At 38.1% G+C, this 14,285-nt stretch overlaps 4 protein-coding genes and 1 long non-coding RNA gene across 5 annotated transcripts; 2 read left to right on the top strand and 3 right to left on the bottom strand.

Moving 5' to 3' along the window:
* Positions 1–1,066: 1,066 nt before the first annotated feature.
* Positions 1,067–2,916, top strand: LOC130501916 (uncharacterized). The gene is made up of 4 exons (XR_008939949.1): positions 1,067–1,663; positions 1,794–1,974; positions 2,232–2,320; positions 2,468–2,916. It is a non-coding gene; the product is annotated as an uncharacterized LOC130501916 (long non-coding RNA).
* Positions 2,917–4,760: 1,844 nt separating this feature from the next.
* LOC108863532 (CDPK-related kinase 2) lies at positions 4,761–7,583 on the top strand. Its single transcript, XM_018637988.2, has 10 exons — positions 4,761–5,476; positions 5,566–5,696; positions 5,771–5,812; positions 5,882–5,990; positions 6,071–6,446; positions 6,515–6,630; positions 6,713–6,820; positions 6,896–6,958; positions 7,042–7,212; positions 7,279–7,583. Exons 1-10 carry the CDS (start codon positions 4,928–4,930, stop codon positions 7,420–7,422), a joined length of 1,809 nt encoding a protein of 602 aa, XP_018493490.1. The 5' UTR covers positions 4,761–4,927; the 3' UTR covers positions 7,423–7,583.
* LOC108863533 (protein ALP1-like) lies at positions 7,468–9,107 on the bottom strand. The gene has a single exon (XM_018637989.2). The coding sequence runs from the start codon at positions 9,046–9,048 to the stop codon at positions 7,693–7,695; it is 1,356 nt and encodes a 451-aa protein (XP_018493491.1). The 5' UTR covers positions 9,049–9,107; the 3' UTR covers positions 7,468–7,692.
* Positions 9,108–9,320: 213 nt separating this feature from the next.
* On the bottom strand, positions 9,321–12,271 carry LOC108859353 (polyadenylate-binding protein RBP47B-like). The gene is made up of 6 exons (XM_018633248.2): positions 11,775–12,271; positions 10,613–11,102; positions 10,441–10,523; positions 10,224–10,354; positions 10,022–10,115; positions 9,321–9,650 (listed from the first exon to the last, which is right to left on the bottom strand). Exons 1-6 carry the CDS (start codon positions 12,132–12,134, stop codon positions 9,540–9,542), a joined length of 1,269 nt encoding a protein of 422 aa, XP_018488750.1. The 5' UTR covers positions 12,135–12,271; the 3' UTR covers positions 9,321–9,539.
* Positions 12,272–13,124: 853 nt separating this feature from the next.
* LOC130501918 (putative FBD-associated F-box protein At5g44940) lies at positions 13,125–14,054 on the bottom strand. The gene has a single exon (XM_056996726.1). It carries the CDS (start codon positions 14,052–14,054, stop codon positions 13,125–13,127), a length of 930 nt encoding a protein of 309 aa, XP_056852706.1.
* Positions 14,055–14,285: the final 231 nt, after the last annotated feature.

Below are 14,285 nucleotides of genomic sequence, written 5' to 3'. Positions count from 1 at the left end.
TGAAATCATTATACCATTATCATTATGAAAATTGTATAAAATGTGTGATATCATTATACCATTTTCATTATGAAAATTGTATAAAAAGAAGTATGATCAAAATAAATAGAGAAAGGGCAACTTGTTGAGAATTAGCTTGTTTAAACGTAACGAATTTAAACGGAAGTTTGCGGAATAAGACGGATGTGATATCAAATATAATTTGCTAATCCTGATTTTGAGAACGTACACGCAGAACCATCAATCAAATGATATATATTTGTAGCGTAAATGCGTAATCCTCTGATTTTGAGGGCGAGATTATCTGCCTGTAGTTAATTAGTAGTAATAGATTTCAATGTAGCTTAGCACTGACTGGTTATTAGGAAAAAAATAGATTAAACAATATAAAACTACATATGCATTTCTATGCGTGGACTATGATTCATGGTACTTGATAGATAAAAATCCTTACCAAATTACCAACTTATTACCACCAGCCACACGTCGGTCCATTGTAAATTAATGTTACAATGGACCACTTTTTGTATACATGCATAAAAACCAACTTATATGGTTACACATAAACAAACGTATGTAGTTATGATAATTTGGCTCGGTATGCTGTTGTTTTATGTGTTGTCAGATGATACGATTACGATTTACGATCTGCAGAATAGAAATATTGTGCGAAATTTACATTGTCTATGAAAAAAATATCTTTGGTTAATGAATTAGATAATTTGTTCCTATTAACTAATTATGAAAATATAAATTATATTTTACAAAACCTGTTAATCGCATCTTAATTTGTTGTATTTATTATTAGATTGCAAACCGTTTTTATTTCTTATCATTTCTGTAAGATTGCTTTTTATAAATTGAGATCTTCACAACTCACCAAATTTTGTTAATTTTTATTAGTTTTATATTCCTCTAATACATTAGCAAAATACAAAAAAAAAACAAAGAAAAACTATAGGCCCGCCCACAAAAGAAAAGACAAATAATCCACACAGTAATGAAGCAAGACCCTCTCCTTGTATTGACACATCAGATTTTTAGATTCATATTAGAGTGACATGTCAATAAATGAAAAAACTTTTTAAACCACTCAGAACATTTTGTTTCTCCACCTCAGAAATCTTTCTACGCTCTCTTCTTCGACATTGTGCTCTCGTGCAATCAGAAACTTCATTCAATCTCCCCTTTTTCAATTTGACCTTCTTCGATCTATCGGTTCCATAACCTTCGCTTTGATTTATCAAGGCCGACGACGATCGGTTGATTTCATAGCGAAATCAACACAACTCCTCCTCTCGCATCTATACTCAGAACACAAGAGCAACGTTCACAACTCGATCTATACTCACAACTCCTCCTCTTTCTTCCTCTCGCATCTATGGTTCTTCTCGATAGAGGCAATCTAAAAGAGAAAGTCTCAACCTTTTTTTATTCTGTTTTGCTTTGCCTCTGATTTGCTTTTGCTTTTGTCTGTTTGTAGTTATCAAATACGCTTATATGTTCTTTAAAAATGTATCTCTATATATTGATTTATGCGTGCTAATGTTTCCCAGGATCTGTCCAGTGCCGTGGAGAAATTCAAACTCGGTTCTCTGTACCAGGAAGGAAACAAACGGGTCTTACCTATTTCCGTGCAGATGAAATCCCAATCTAGGCTTTGGTACGTACGACAGAACTTGGTCTACCCATTATCTTCGTTTAAGTTCTGAATCAGAAAGGAAGAGATGTGTTGCATAGACAGTGATGATGGGTTTTGATGTCTAGATTTCCTATCCCATTTGATTTTGCAGGGCATAAGGAGAAAGCGTACACGGTGCTACTGACACGGATGAAGAGATTAGTGGTTGAGGCAAGAGACAGTGTTGTGTCCTATATAGTTGCTTAGTGCAAGCTGCAGAAAGAAAAAAAGAAATGATATCCTATGGTGTGAAGAAGATAGTGAGAGGTCCGGACCTTTGTTTGCTTACTAAGGTATGTTTTCCTCATGAGCTCTTTAAGTTTTGAAACCACACCCATGTCAGTGTCTTAAAAGAATGGTGATTTTCAAATAGACATAATACATAGCAAAGACAAGAAAAACATAAATATTAATAAAGTAGGTGTTGCATTATGTTTCTAATAAAAAAAATAAAGCAAATGTAGAAATAGAAACCTACAAGATGAGACTGTGCCTAATCTTGATTTACACATAATTCATATAATCAATGAAACATAATATTTCTTTGTAGATTAAGTAGCAGTCACATACTTCGTCAAACTGTCCAACAACTCATTCATCACCAACTTCAATTTGAGAGAGTAGCATTTCATAACCACGGTAATCCCTTACACTCATCTCTAGAACAACTCGACTGCAATTTTCTAGGCATTGCCAAACAGCTTCAAATTTGGATGTTCTGCTCCCTTTTTTCTTGGGATATCTCAGAACAGCCTTTAATCCTTCAATGTTTTTCTTTGTCGAAAGTTTGCAGCTTGCAAAGAGAGGAAGCGAAGATAGCAGTTTGGAACAAAATGCACAAGGTTTGGGACACTTGTGAGGATGAAAGTAGAACCTGCCATTAGAAAACTCGGTCCTCCTTCACTTATATGAAAACTCCCATAAACCAATCAAACCATGATGATTGTACTGTTTTTTTCTTTTGCTTGAATCACATGTGAAGCTGGAGAAGAAGAAATGACCATTACTGGATAAGATCTTTTACAAGCTTCAAACAACCAAGTCGAGAGGTCAGGTGGAGTTCAGTATTCAGTGATCATCAACGAGAACAAAAGTTTTGACTATAGATCCCTGCAATAAAACAGTAGCACAATATATATATACCAATAGCTACAACTCAAAAAGTTGAGAAATGAGATTCATGACATAGTGATTGGTGTCACGGAAGTTATTGAGAAACCAGAATTTAACTCTCATATATAGTTCCAGTTGGTTCTAAACGTCTGCACCAAAACCTGTAAAGTAGACAAAGGATAAAAAAAATCATGGGTTGTTTTTTTAAGCTTGGGCTGAGTAGTGACGGATGCTTATGGTTTGATCAGAGATGCGTGTATTGTTTTATACGAAAGTTATAAAATGAGATATGATGATGGTTAAATATTATCCTCGGGTCATCTAAAAAATAGACTGCACATTTAAAGTGATGAAAAGAAACAAGATCAACAATTAAGAATATAAAGGGATCTTGAACAATCTCCAAATCAAAAAGATATGAATTTTCTTTCACTTTGTTAAGGTTTTTTTTTTTTGAAAAGGCCATTCTATTGTTAAGAAAAAATAATGCACATTTGAATTCTTTGAAACTAACAAAAAAAATAGAATTGTGTATTAGATCAGACATGTCAACACTATTGAGCCTCTCTTCTCTCTGTTATAATAAAATTAGAGAATGATTTTAGCTATAAAAAAACTCTTCTAGAAAAAGTTTTCGTAAAGAATGCCCTTTATTAAAAAAAAAGTTTTCATAAACACTACATTTTTAGAAAGATACCAAAATCTAACAAAAAGTAATGTCAAAAATAATAACTACTATACAATAATATTTGTCATGCTATTAAATCACATCAAATTTCACCAATTTATTCTCTAACATTTTAGTATTTAGTAACAAGCGAATACACAAATGTAGAAATTACAATATATGTTAGATTGTAAATATAAGAATAAGAAAACTTATAATTGATATTGATGTACTTATTTATTTTCAAAATATTTTTAAAATTATATTAAATTTTTTAAAAAATTAAAAAAACTGCAGCATCGCTCGGATAATTACCTAGATTTTGATTTCAAAATCTTTCTTAATCATTTAATTAAGTATTTTTTCGTTGTGAACGACAATTATAAACAGAAATCAGGAGTTATCTAACTCCAACAAATATTGTCTATATAAACTAACAATAAGTATTTCAATAAGATGTATATACTCTTATTATATACTAAATTTAAATGTTTACAAAGAAACGTTATGATTTGATCTTAAGATATATACGTCACATTAAGAAATGATATTTATTCAAAATCACACAGAAAAGAACACATAATTTAGAGAAAAAAATATCCGATTTGAATTTTTCTATTAGGCCTCAAAATTATTTTATGGGATATCATTTTTTATGTTTTAATATAAATTAAACCAAAAAATTTACTCCTTAGAATATAATATTTAATTATTTTCTTTTATGAAAACAATCACATTGTTAACAAACACAACGAAGAATTACTATTTTTAAAACTACATAAAATGTAAAAGTAAAACCAAAGTTAGGAGTGCATTGTCTTACTAGATATGCATGGCTTCTAATATATATACATATTCATCATTTTTTATTATAGTTTATTATTTCATTGCTAACAAAATAAATTTTATATGTTTAGTAACATTTTCTAGAATTGTAACTTCTCAAAATGTAGAAATATTTGTTATAAAATATTCAGGTTTAATGATATATATATATATAGATCATTTTTCTCAAATCTGTAAGATATAATATTTCAACAATATTTATTAATTTTATAATATTTAAAAATATAAGTATAAAATGATTTTAACAAAATTCAACCGCGGCGTAGCGCGGGAAATATCCTAGTAATGATTAAAATACCTAAAGTAAAACAAGAAAACGTATATTGCTTAAAGAAGTAAGAACAAAAACATATGTGTAATAAAACAGAAAGACGTGGCAAAAAAGCAACTAACATTCACCAATCAACATCTACCTTCTTCATATCAAAACCAATTTAACACCCGCAGATTCTGCCATGTCACTTCCTCTCTCTCTAAAAACCAGAAATCCTCAACGTCATTGCTGTGATTCTCATAAAGACCGTTGTCCGAATCCTTCTTCTTCTTCTGTCTTTTTGACTATTTTTAAAAATTAAATTTAACTTTTATGCTGTAAGTCTGTAACCGGAGAAGAAGGAACTATGGGAGGTTGTACCTCCAAGCCCTCCACCTCCGCGGTGAAACCCAACACTAACGCACCCAGAGACGCAATTCCCCAAAATGACGATTATACCCCTGCCCATCACGACAAATCACCGGCTCGTACCTCAACCGCCACCGCAAAGGCTTCTCCTTTCCTCCCCTTCTACACTCCCAGCCCCGCCAGACACCGCCGTAACAAGAGCCGCGACGGAGGCGGAGGAGAGAGCAAGAGCGTCACCAGCACTCCGCTCCGTCAGCTCGCGCGTGCTTTCCACCCTCCGACGTCGCCGGCGAAACACATACGTGATGTTCTGCGGCGGAGGAAGGGGAGGAAGGAGGCTACTCCCCCGGCGGAGAGCAAGTCCGACGAGCAGGAGGAGGTGGTGGGGCTGGACAAGAGATTTGGATACTCAAAGGAGTTTGAGAGTAGGATGGAGTTAGGGGAAGAGATAGGGAGAGGGCATTTTGGGTACACTTGCTCTGCTAAGTTCAAGAAAGGAGAGCTCAAGGATCTTGAGGTCGCTGTTAAAGTCATCCCTAAATCTAAGGTCAAGTTTTTGTATCATCCAATCATGTCATATCAACTAAGCTCATCCTGAGTGTGAGTGATTGCTCATTAGTTTCTGGTTTTTGTCAGATGACAAGTGCAATATCTATAGAGGATGTGAGAAGAGAAGTGAAAATCCTCCGGGCGTTGTCTGGACATAACAATCTTGTTCAATTCTATGACGCTTTCGAGGACAATGCCAACGTCTACATTGCAATGGAGTAAGAAAACTTTGAGCATATTAGATTCTTGATTTCTTGGCTTGGCTTTACAATTACTTGCATACAACTTTCAGGTTATGTGGAGGTGGTGAACTACTTGACAGAATACTAGCAAGGTCTGCTAATGACATTTGTTAACTTATGGTCCAAGTTTCTTCTTGAACTATTTTATATTCTATTTTTAGGGGAGGGAAATACTCTGAAGATGATGCGAAAGAAGTGCTTATACAGATCCTTAACGTTGTAGCTTTTTGTCATCTACAAGGAGTTGTTCATCGAGATCTAAAACCAGAGGTTAGACAAACCTCATTTCTCATCTCCCAAAAAAAAAAAAGACTTTCCCTTTAACTTCCTCTTACTTTTGCATGTTCCAGAACTTCTTGTACACATCCAAGGAGGATAACTCTCAGTTGAAAGTCATAGACTTTGGTCTATCAGAATTTGTCAGACCAGACGAAAGACTAAACGATATAGTGGGTAGTGCATACTACGTAGCCCCTGAAGTTCTACACAGATCTTATACAACAGAAGCAGATGTATGGAGCATAGGGGTAATAGCATACATTCTCCTATGTGGAAGCCGTCCCTTTTGGGCAAGAACTGAATCAGGAATCTTCAGAGCAGTTCTTAAAGCTGATCCAAGTTTTGATGAACCTCCTTGGACTTCCTTGTCCTTGGAGGCAAAAGATTTTGTTAAGCGGTTATTGAACAAAGACCCACGGAAAAGAATGACAGCCTCTCAAGCTTTGAGTCAGTACCTTTAATTTTCTCCATAACCTTTCTTGTGATGAATACTAATCAACTTTTTTGTTTACCAGTGCATCCTTGGATCTCTGGTTGTAAAAATAACATGAATATCCCATTTGATATTATAATCTTCAAGCAGATCAAAGCATACTTGAAATCTTCTTCTTTGCGCAAAGCTGCTTTGATGGTACATTTTTGTCTTGCAACCTTTGTTCCACATTGTTAGTGTTGATACTAACTCATTATACTCTCTCTCTCTCTCTCTTCAGGCTCTGTCCAAGACATTGATTACAGATGGAATTCTTTATCTGAAAGCACAGTTTGCACTCTTAGCACCCAACATAAATGGCCTCATCACTTTGGATAACATCAGATCGGTATGGTCCTTCCCTCTCTTTTCTCTCTGGTAGAGAACATACAGCTCAAAGGTAGATTTAATTTCTGATGGACAGGCACTTGCTATAAATGCAACAGAAGCAATGAAAGAATCACGCATCCCAGACTTTCTTGCATTGGTATCATCGTCCTGCCTTTTGTTTATTAGCCTCTCTTGTTTAAACCTGTTTTGATAAGTTTGGTGTAATTGGGTAAATGACAGTTAAATGGACTTCAATACAACAAAGGAATGGACTTTGAAGAGTTTTGTGCAGCTTCCATCAGTGTTCATCAGCATGAGTCACTTGATTGTTGGGAGCAGAGTGTTCGCCATGCCTATGAGCTCTTTGACATGAACGGGAACAGAGTTATCATCATTGAAGAACTCGCTTCCGTAAGTTTCCCTACCTTCTTCACTACTATCATTTTCAGCTAAGGGAATACAAAACGTTTTTGTTAGGAACTCGGTGTTGGATCATCGGTCCCAGTCCATACCTTTCTACATGACTGGATAAGGCAGACTGATGGGAAGCTGAGCTTCTTGGGTTTCGTCAAACTGTTACACGGTGTCTCTACTCGACAGCCTTTAGCTAAAACAAGATGAGCAAGGTAACAAACATAGCAGGGAATGGATCTCAAGACCTTTACCGAACTAGAAAACAGAATTGTATTCAGACACATTCCCATGTCTATAATGCAAAAGTTCAAACATAAGAAAAGAGTACTAGACCTAGAAAGTTGAAATACAATAGTGATGTTGATCCAGATTAAGAACATCCCTTTCTCAAGAGGGTTGAATCTACAAAAGCTATCTAAATCTTACAATGACAATGATGACAAAAGTTCCCAACTGTCATGTCTTTTTTTTCTTCTTTTACCTTGAAGAGAGCCTCTGATGCAAATCATCAGCCAACGCTTGCCTCAAACTCTGCCCATAATAATAAAACTGCCTCTCACTCTCCAAAACCCTAGCAGGCGGTCCAGCTTCATCAGGATCTTTCCACAGCTCCGGCTCAGGCTCCCTAGCAATCTGACACAAGTTATGCAACACACAACACGCCACAATAGTCTGAGGAGCATGGTTGACTCCAACGTTCAAGCTCTGAAGAATCTTCCACCTAGCCTTGAGCAACCCAATAGCCTCCACAACCACCGACCTCCCTTTCATCAGCATCCCGTCGAACAGATTCTCGGGAGGCGAGCCAGCGCCGTTGGGAGAAAACGGCGTCATCAGGAAGGAGAGAAGAGGGTAACACCAGTCACCAACAATGTAAGGCCTCACGTGATGACCTCTAACGTTGATGACTTTCTCCCACACAATGTCACCAGAGGTAAGCCTCTTGTAGAGGAGACTGTCTCTGAAGTGAGAAGAGTCCTCCTCTCCTCCCGGTGCCTTGACGCAGACGTCCCAGAAGATCTTCTTGTGATCAGCCACGACCTGGAGCAAAACGGCGTCGTATCCGTACCTGCTGGTGTAAATGTTTCTAGGGTTGTTGTTGTTGTTGAGCTTCTTGGTGCGGCGTCTGAGCTTGACGGGAGTGCTGTCTACCGCTCCGCAGATGTTGGGGAGAGAGGTGAGCTCCTCGAAGCCTTGGGTGGTTTCGATCAAGCGGCGTTTGCCGACGGGGATCTTGATGAACTCGGGGTAGAGCTTGGTGGCGAGGAGGCGGGTGACCATGTTGGTGATCTTGGAGATGAGGTAGGGATCTAAGGAGTAGCGGGAGGCGAGGGTTTTGGAGGAGCAGCCGTGGGCGAGGCGGGAGAGGACCATGGCGACGGCGTAGTCGGCGGGGAGGGAGAGGTTGGAGGCGGCGATGAAAGGCTGGAGCTTTTCGACGACGGTGGTGAAGACGGGGTAGGAGAGGCCGTAGAGGGATCGCCAGCGTGCGTCGCGGAGCGGGGCGTCGAGGGCCCAGATGTGGTCGTTGGCTAGGGCGCGGAAGGCGGAGACGGAGTAGTCGCCGTCGGGGAGAGGCGGAGGAGGGGAGGGGGATTTGGAGGATGAGGAGGAATTGGAGGAGGATCTGGCGACGGAGAGGAATGAGAGGAGAGATGCGAGTGTGAAGAAGAGGAGAGGCGCGGCGGAGGAGGATGTGAGGAGTGAGGAAGGTGTTGTGGGAGATGGTGAAGATGTGGAGGCGGATGAGGAAGAGAAGATTGTGCTTGTTGGGTCTAGAGAGTTTTGGAGGTGAAGGAGGTGTGAGAGCATCGCCATGAAAGCTTCTTCCATCTTCACTCTCTTCTCTTCTTCTTTTCTCTGAAGTGAGAGAGAAGTCGCTTGTAAAGAGTAAAGGTTTGGGCTTTATTAGCTGTGAGTAATATAAATACACAAATTAACTCTGATATATTTGAAAACTTTTGAAAAAATAACAAAAAAATGTATCAAAATATATAATCAAAAATTCATTTATGAAAAATATGAAGGTTTATCATATCCAAAATTGAACCGAACCAAATCCTATGTTGTATTTAGGTAATGTAGGTTTTTAAGTGGAAATGATCTAACAAACACAACCATTCATGTTAGTCTGTGAGAAACCAGTAGTAACCAAAATTTGTGAATCTCCAAACAACAGCATAAGTCTATCAAAATCAAATCCATCTAAGAAAATTCTTTTTTTTTTCCCACTACAATTCTTTTTTTTTCCCACTACAAGTTTAGCAATGACAGAGGCTTTTTAACCACCATATGACCATGATCAATTTTTGATTCTCTTCTCTTCAAGTCTCGGCAGGATAGGTGTTGGAGTCGTGGTGGTTAGCATATCCTCCATTGTTGTAACCTTGTCCTCGTTGTGCTCCATTCCACTGCTGCCCCGAGTCTCCTCTCCACTGCCACAAAATTAGACCAACAACACATTAAGAAAATTGGAGACATGTCTCTGATTTGGATTTTTATGGAACATGAGTGACATGAAACAAGAACTTGATGACCTCAAAATAATCATGCTCAAGTCTAAGGAAAATGGGGAACAAAAAAAATCAATATCAAGATTTGACCATGTTAAGGGGAGTGACAAGTTGAGCATGGCATTCATGTGTTAAATATTCCCACCAGCATTGCCTATTGTCAACCACTAACTTTATATATACGTTACTAATAATAATAACACAACAAGGACTACATAAAAACTCTTATTAACAAAGTTTGACCCTATCAAAAAATACTTGATTTTAGACCAACTGGTAGTAAAAATATTAACCTGCTTGTTCGGGCTTCTTCCCCAAGAAAGTCTGACAGTGTTCTTGCCTATGACTGTCCCGTTCAAACTCTGGATGGCATCGTCAGCACTCTTCCTGTCAAAACCAAAGAGCAGAAAATCTTTTTTAGATGACACATTCAATATATAGTAAGCATCTACAGGTTTTGTCGGCTCAGTCCAGATTTTCAGGTAAATACCGCACCTGTTAGCTAATTGGACGAAACCACATCCTTTGCCTACTGGGATCTTCACCGAAACAACCTCTCCAACCTGGGAGAAAGGTTGTCTGAGGTCTTCTTCTGTAACATCAGGATCAATGCCACCAACAAATATCTGCAGTATAATAAGAGGGAATGAACAAGGAGGCAATACAGAGTTTGAAACTAATGGAAACATGGAAAAAGGCTATGACTACTCACAGTTGAGTTGTTTGATTCACCATCAGACTGTGAGCCATGAGCCATGTAACCATTTGCTCCATGTCCACCAGCCAGTATCAGAGCTATTCCAATAAAAACAATAGTAACTTTATAGTTCAAATCTTTGTTGAATGCATAAAAGGCATGAAAAAAGAACATCCTAGCAAGTCACCTTGTGAAGGATGATGCTGTTGTTGCTGATTAGCAACGGCTCTTTTAGGGGTCGCAACACCTACACGCATCTGCCTGTTGGAACAATAAGCTCCATTCATCTCCGTCAAAGCCCTTGATCTCTCGTTCTCATCACCAAACCTAACAAAACCGTAACCTTTAGACCGGCCAGTGTTGGAGTCGATCACAACTTTAGCGCTCTTGACAGATGGATATCTCTCAACAAAGAGCTCTTGCAATAAAGTGTCGGTCACATCTGGAGACAAATCTCCAACGAATATAGATAGCTCTGGACCATTCTCAACTGCTCTCTTCTCACCAGTGCTAAAAGATGCCCAGTTTAGACGGAAGAGCTGCTCGGAGTTTGGCATTACTGAACCGTTAAAGTTCTGAAGAACCTCTTCAGCTGCAGCTCGCGAAAGAAACTCAACAAAACCATACCCTTCTGATTGACATGTTAGCTTGTTACGAATCACTTTCACAGAAGAAACCTTCACATATAAGAAAAAACAATAATCCATAACAAAACTCACAGAAAAAAAAAACTGCATGGGAATTATGGTAAAATGAAAATGTTATTTAATCAATGAAAAGACAGCCTAATGAAATATGATCTCTCTATTTTTTTTTGTCAACTAACCAATTTAAGTATGATCTCAAGTTGTGGTTTACAATTACATTTTCCAAAGAAACAATTCTATCTGACCATGTCACTAACGTGAGAAATTAATACACCTTTGTGCTCTCTAGCCTCCTTAGCTAGAGGGGAGAGTCATCATGGACATTGTATATCCTAGGAACATGAACTTTTTTTGGGTAAGTTAAAAGTTCATCTAAACATGGGAAAGTACTACAGTACTTTTTGCCTAACGTAATCTGAAGTTGTCATGTCCATTTCAGACCAATGCTGTTATCCATTAGTCATTACCCTATTCGTTTCTGTGAAAATTCAATAATTAAATCATTGGATCTAACACCTATCAAAACAGTTTCAAACAAACTTGCCAAGAAAAAGAAAACTTGCCAAAAAAGGTCTTTATGATGGATCAAAACACACAAGAAAATTCAAGAACATGTTCAAGATCTGCAAACATATCACTTATTCCACGTAATAATCATTCAGAAACTCTTTGAGATATGTATGTATATATGTGTATATATACCTCGCCGGTGTGAGAAAAGCAGTTGTGGAGATATGTCTCGTCCATCCAATAAAGAAGATCACCAATCCATAGAGTCTTCACATCATCTCCAGATCCGCGCTCATGTGTCTTGTGTTGCTGTTGATACGACGCGTATTGGAAGTGAGGATGCTGCTGCTGCTGCTGATAATTGTAAGGAACGTATTGGTGAGGATACATCATCATCTGTTGCTGCTGCATCATCATCATAGCCGCTGCGCCTGGATACTGCATGGCCGCCATCCAATGTTGCTGTTGTTGTTGTTGCCACTGCTGAGGCGGCGGAGGCGTCGTCGCTCCGGGAGTTGCTAACGATGAATCTGAGCCGTTGGTCGTCTGCATCTTGCAAAAAAAATTGTTAAGATCCGATTTTCCTCTTTTAAGAAGAAGTGTGTAGAGAATAGAGAGCTCGTTGAGCTCTGGTAATGGCTGAAAGAGAGAGAGAGATAGAGATGTTTGGTCTTAAAAGGGAAGCAGGGGGGAGAGAGAGAGAGAGAGAAAGGCTGCTGAATCTATGGGTCTTTGGGAAGTGGTCGAAACGTGGGGCCCAGTTTCTTTCCAAATCCTGTGTTTTTGAGATCGACGGCTCTGATACCACCGCAGTTAATCCACTTGCATTTAATTTTTACTAGGGTTTTTGTAATAACTAATTCTATTAATTAAACTCACGAGTAGGCCCTACTCACGAGGAATGATTTGTAATATTGACCTCTTTTTTAACTGTGAAGAAAGAGTTAGCTGTGTTAAATTAGGAATCTTAAAACTCGGCGAAGCAAACAAAGTATTGGGCCTCATATAAGAAACACAGGACGGCCCAAGGCCTAAACAAAGAGGACAAGCTACAAGGCCTAAACAAAGAGGACAAGCTACACTCTCAGATTGTTCCAGAATCTGTAAAAGCTATGTTATTGATTAGTCCCCATTCTCAAGTACAAATGTACCATAGAAGGGGGTCGTTTGCTTTGGTACATCTTCGTCGACCAATGACCATATATGATTCTCACGATCCACTAGAAGTCTAGAACCCACAACTTGAGAAATCCAGTGCCTCCATTAATTATTTTAGCAAGACGTATCGAATAATACTAGGAATAATGTGATATATAATCATACTCTTAAAAAAAATTCAAATAAGAATAAAGACTTGAATCAGACAATGCAAAAGATCATCCACATAGTTAAAGAATCCAAAACGAAGGAAGATGATCAAACCTAATAAACCATGTGTATAAAATGAACTAAGTAATAATAGCTGCAATTTCCGTGAAAATAAATGATTACCACACAAATGTTCAATAAAGACAATTTTCATAACTCATCAGAAGCTGCATGTCAAGAGACGAGAACCTGACATCTTGTAGAAAGCCTTGTGGATGTAAGAAGCTTCGTGTAATAACTCTCTGCCATCTCTCGTTTGAGCTTATTATAATATTTGCAAGTCAGAGTCAGTTTCTTGAGGACTGCTGAATTCTCAAGAAAGTAATTCACTAGTTTAATCCCAGTTTCATTCTCAATAATAGTTAGGCTAATCGTAACATATTCCAAAGTGGATGATAAACACTGAGGCACATTGGTCCAAAAAGAATTGACCAAAGGATAACCGGTGAACCCTGTTGCTAAACCAATTGAAACTTCCATGGTAAAATTTTCTAGAACTGGAGAGCCTGAGATGAGCTTCTTCATAATCAAATGACCATCACCACACAAGTAATCCATAATACTTAAACCTTCATCATCAGACCTCTTGAAAAAAATGTTTGCTAGATGCATGATCTTGAGACAAGGTAGAGAAACATCAAACTTGGGGTTTTTAAGCCCTATTCGTACGAGCTTCAAAGACACCAATGTCTTGCTCACATAAACACATTCAGGCATGATATCTAATCTACGTGGATACATTCTGCTTTCAAGATCAAGATGTTGAACTCGGCGATGAACCACTTGGGTTATCCACTCAAGGCTGTTTTTAGAGTCATACCCTAATTTTGTATGACGGCAATACTTCATCTTGAAAGTTTGTAGGCACGATCCGCGGTTAAACTCCAAAAATCTGTACATGAATCTCAACAAGGGTTCTCCATAAGGAAGGGAGTCAACGGCGTTTAAGTCCAATCCAGAAACATTTAGCCAGAGAAACTCCCATCTCTTTGACAAAACGCTAGTTTGAACTGAGTCTTTAGTCGAAAGGTATGAGAGTATATGAGTTAGCAAAGAATCCGGAAGTTCGCTGATCCTATCGCAACCTTTTCTTAGAGCATCCATCAAAATCTTGATCAGATCCTAGGGGCTAGGGCTTGTCAATTTTTATTCCAAAAAGTTAGGGTTCAAGGCGATTAAACGTGCAAGAGTGAGTGATTTGGGTAATGAGGAAGTGCTGGAGGTAGCGTAATCCTAGTCGCTCAGTTTCTCAAATAAATTCATAAGCTAAGTTGAAGGCCCATGACCCATTAAACTAAATAAGAATTAGTATGATTCCAAATTAGTAATAAGCAA

This window comes from Raphanus sativus, unplaced genomic scaffold (genome assembly GCF_000801105.2).
Source record: "Raphanus sativus cultivar WK10039 unplaced genomic scaffold, ASM80110v3 Scaffold0329, whole genome shotgun sequence".
Taxonomy (NCBI): Eukaryota; Viridiplantae; Streptophyta; class Magnoliopsida; order Brassicales; family Brassicaceae; genus Raphanus; species Raphanus sativus.
Note: the sequence above shows the minus strand (reverse complement) of the source record. Positions and strands in the feature narration are given on the sequence as shown.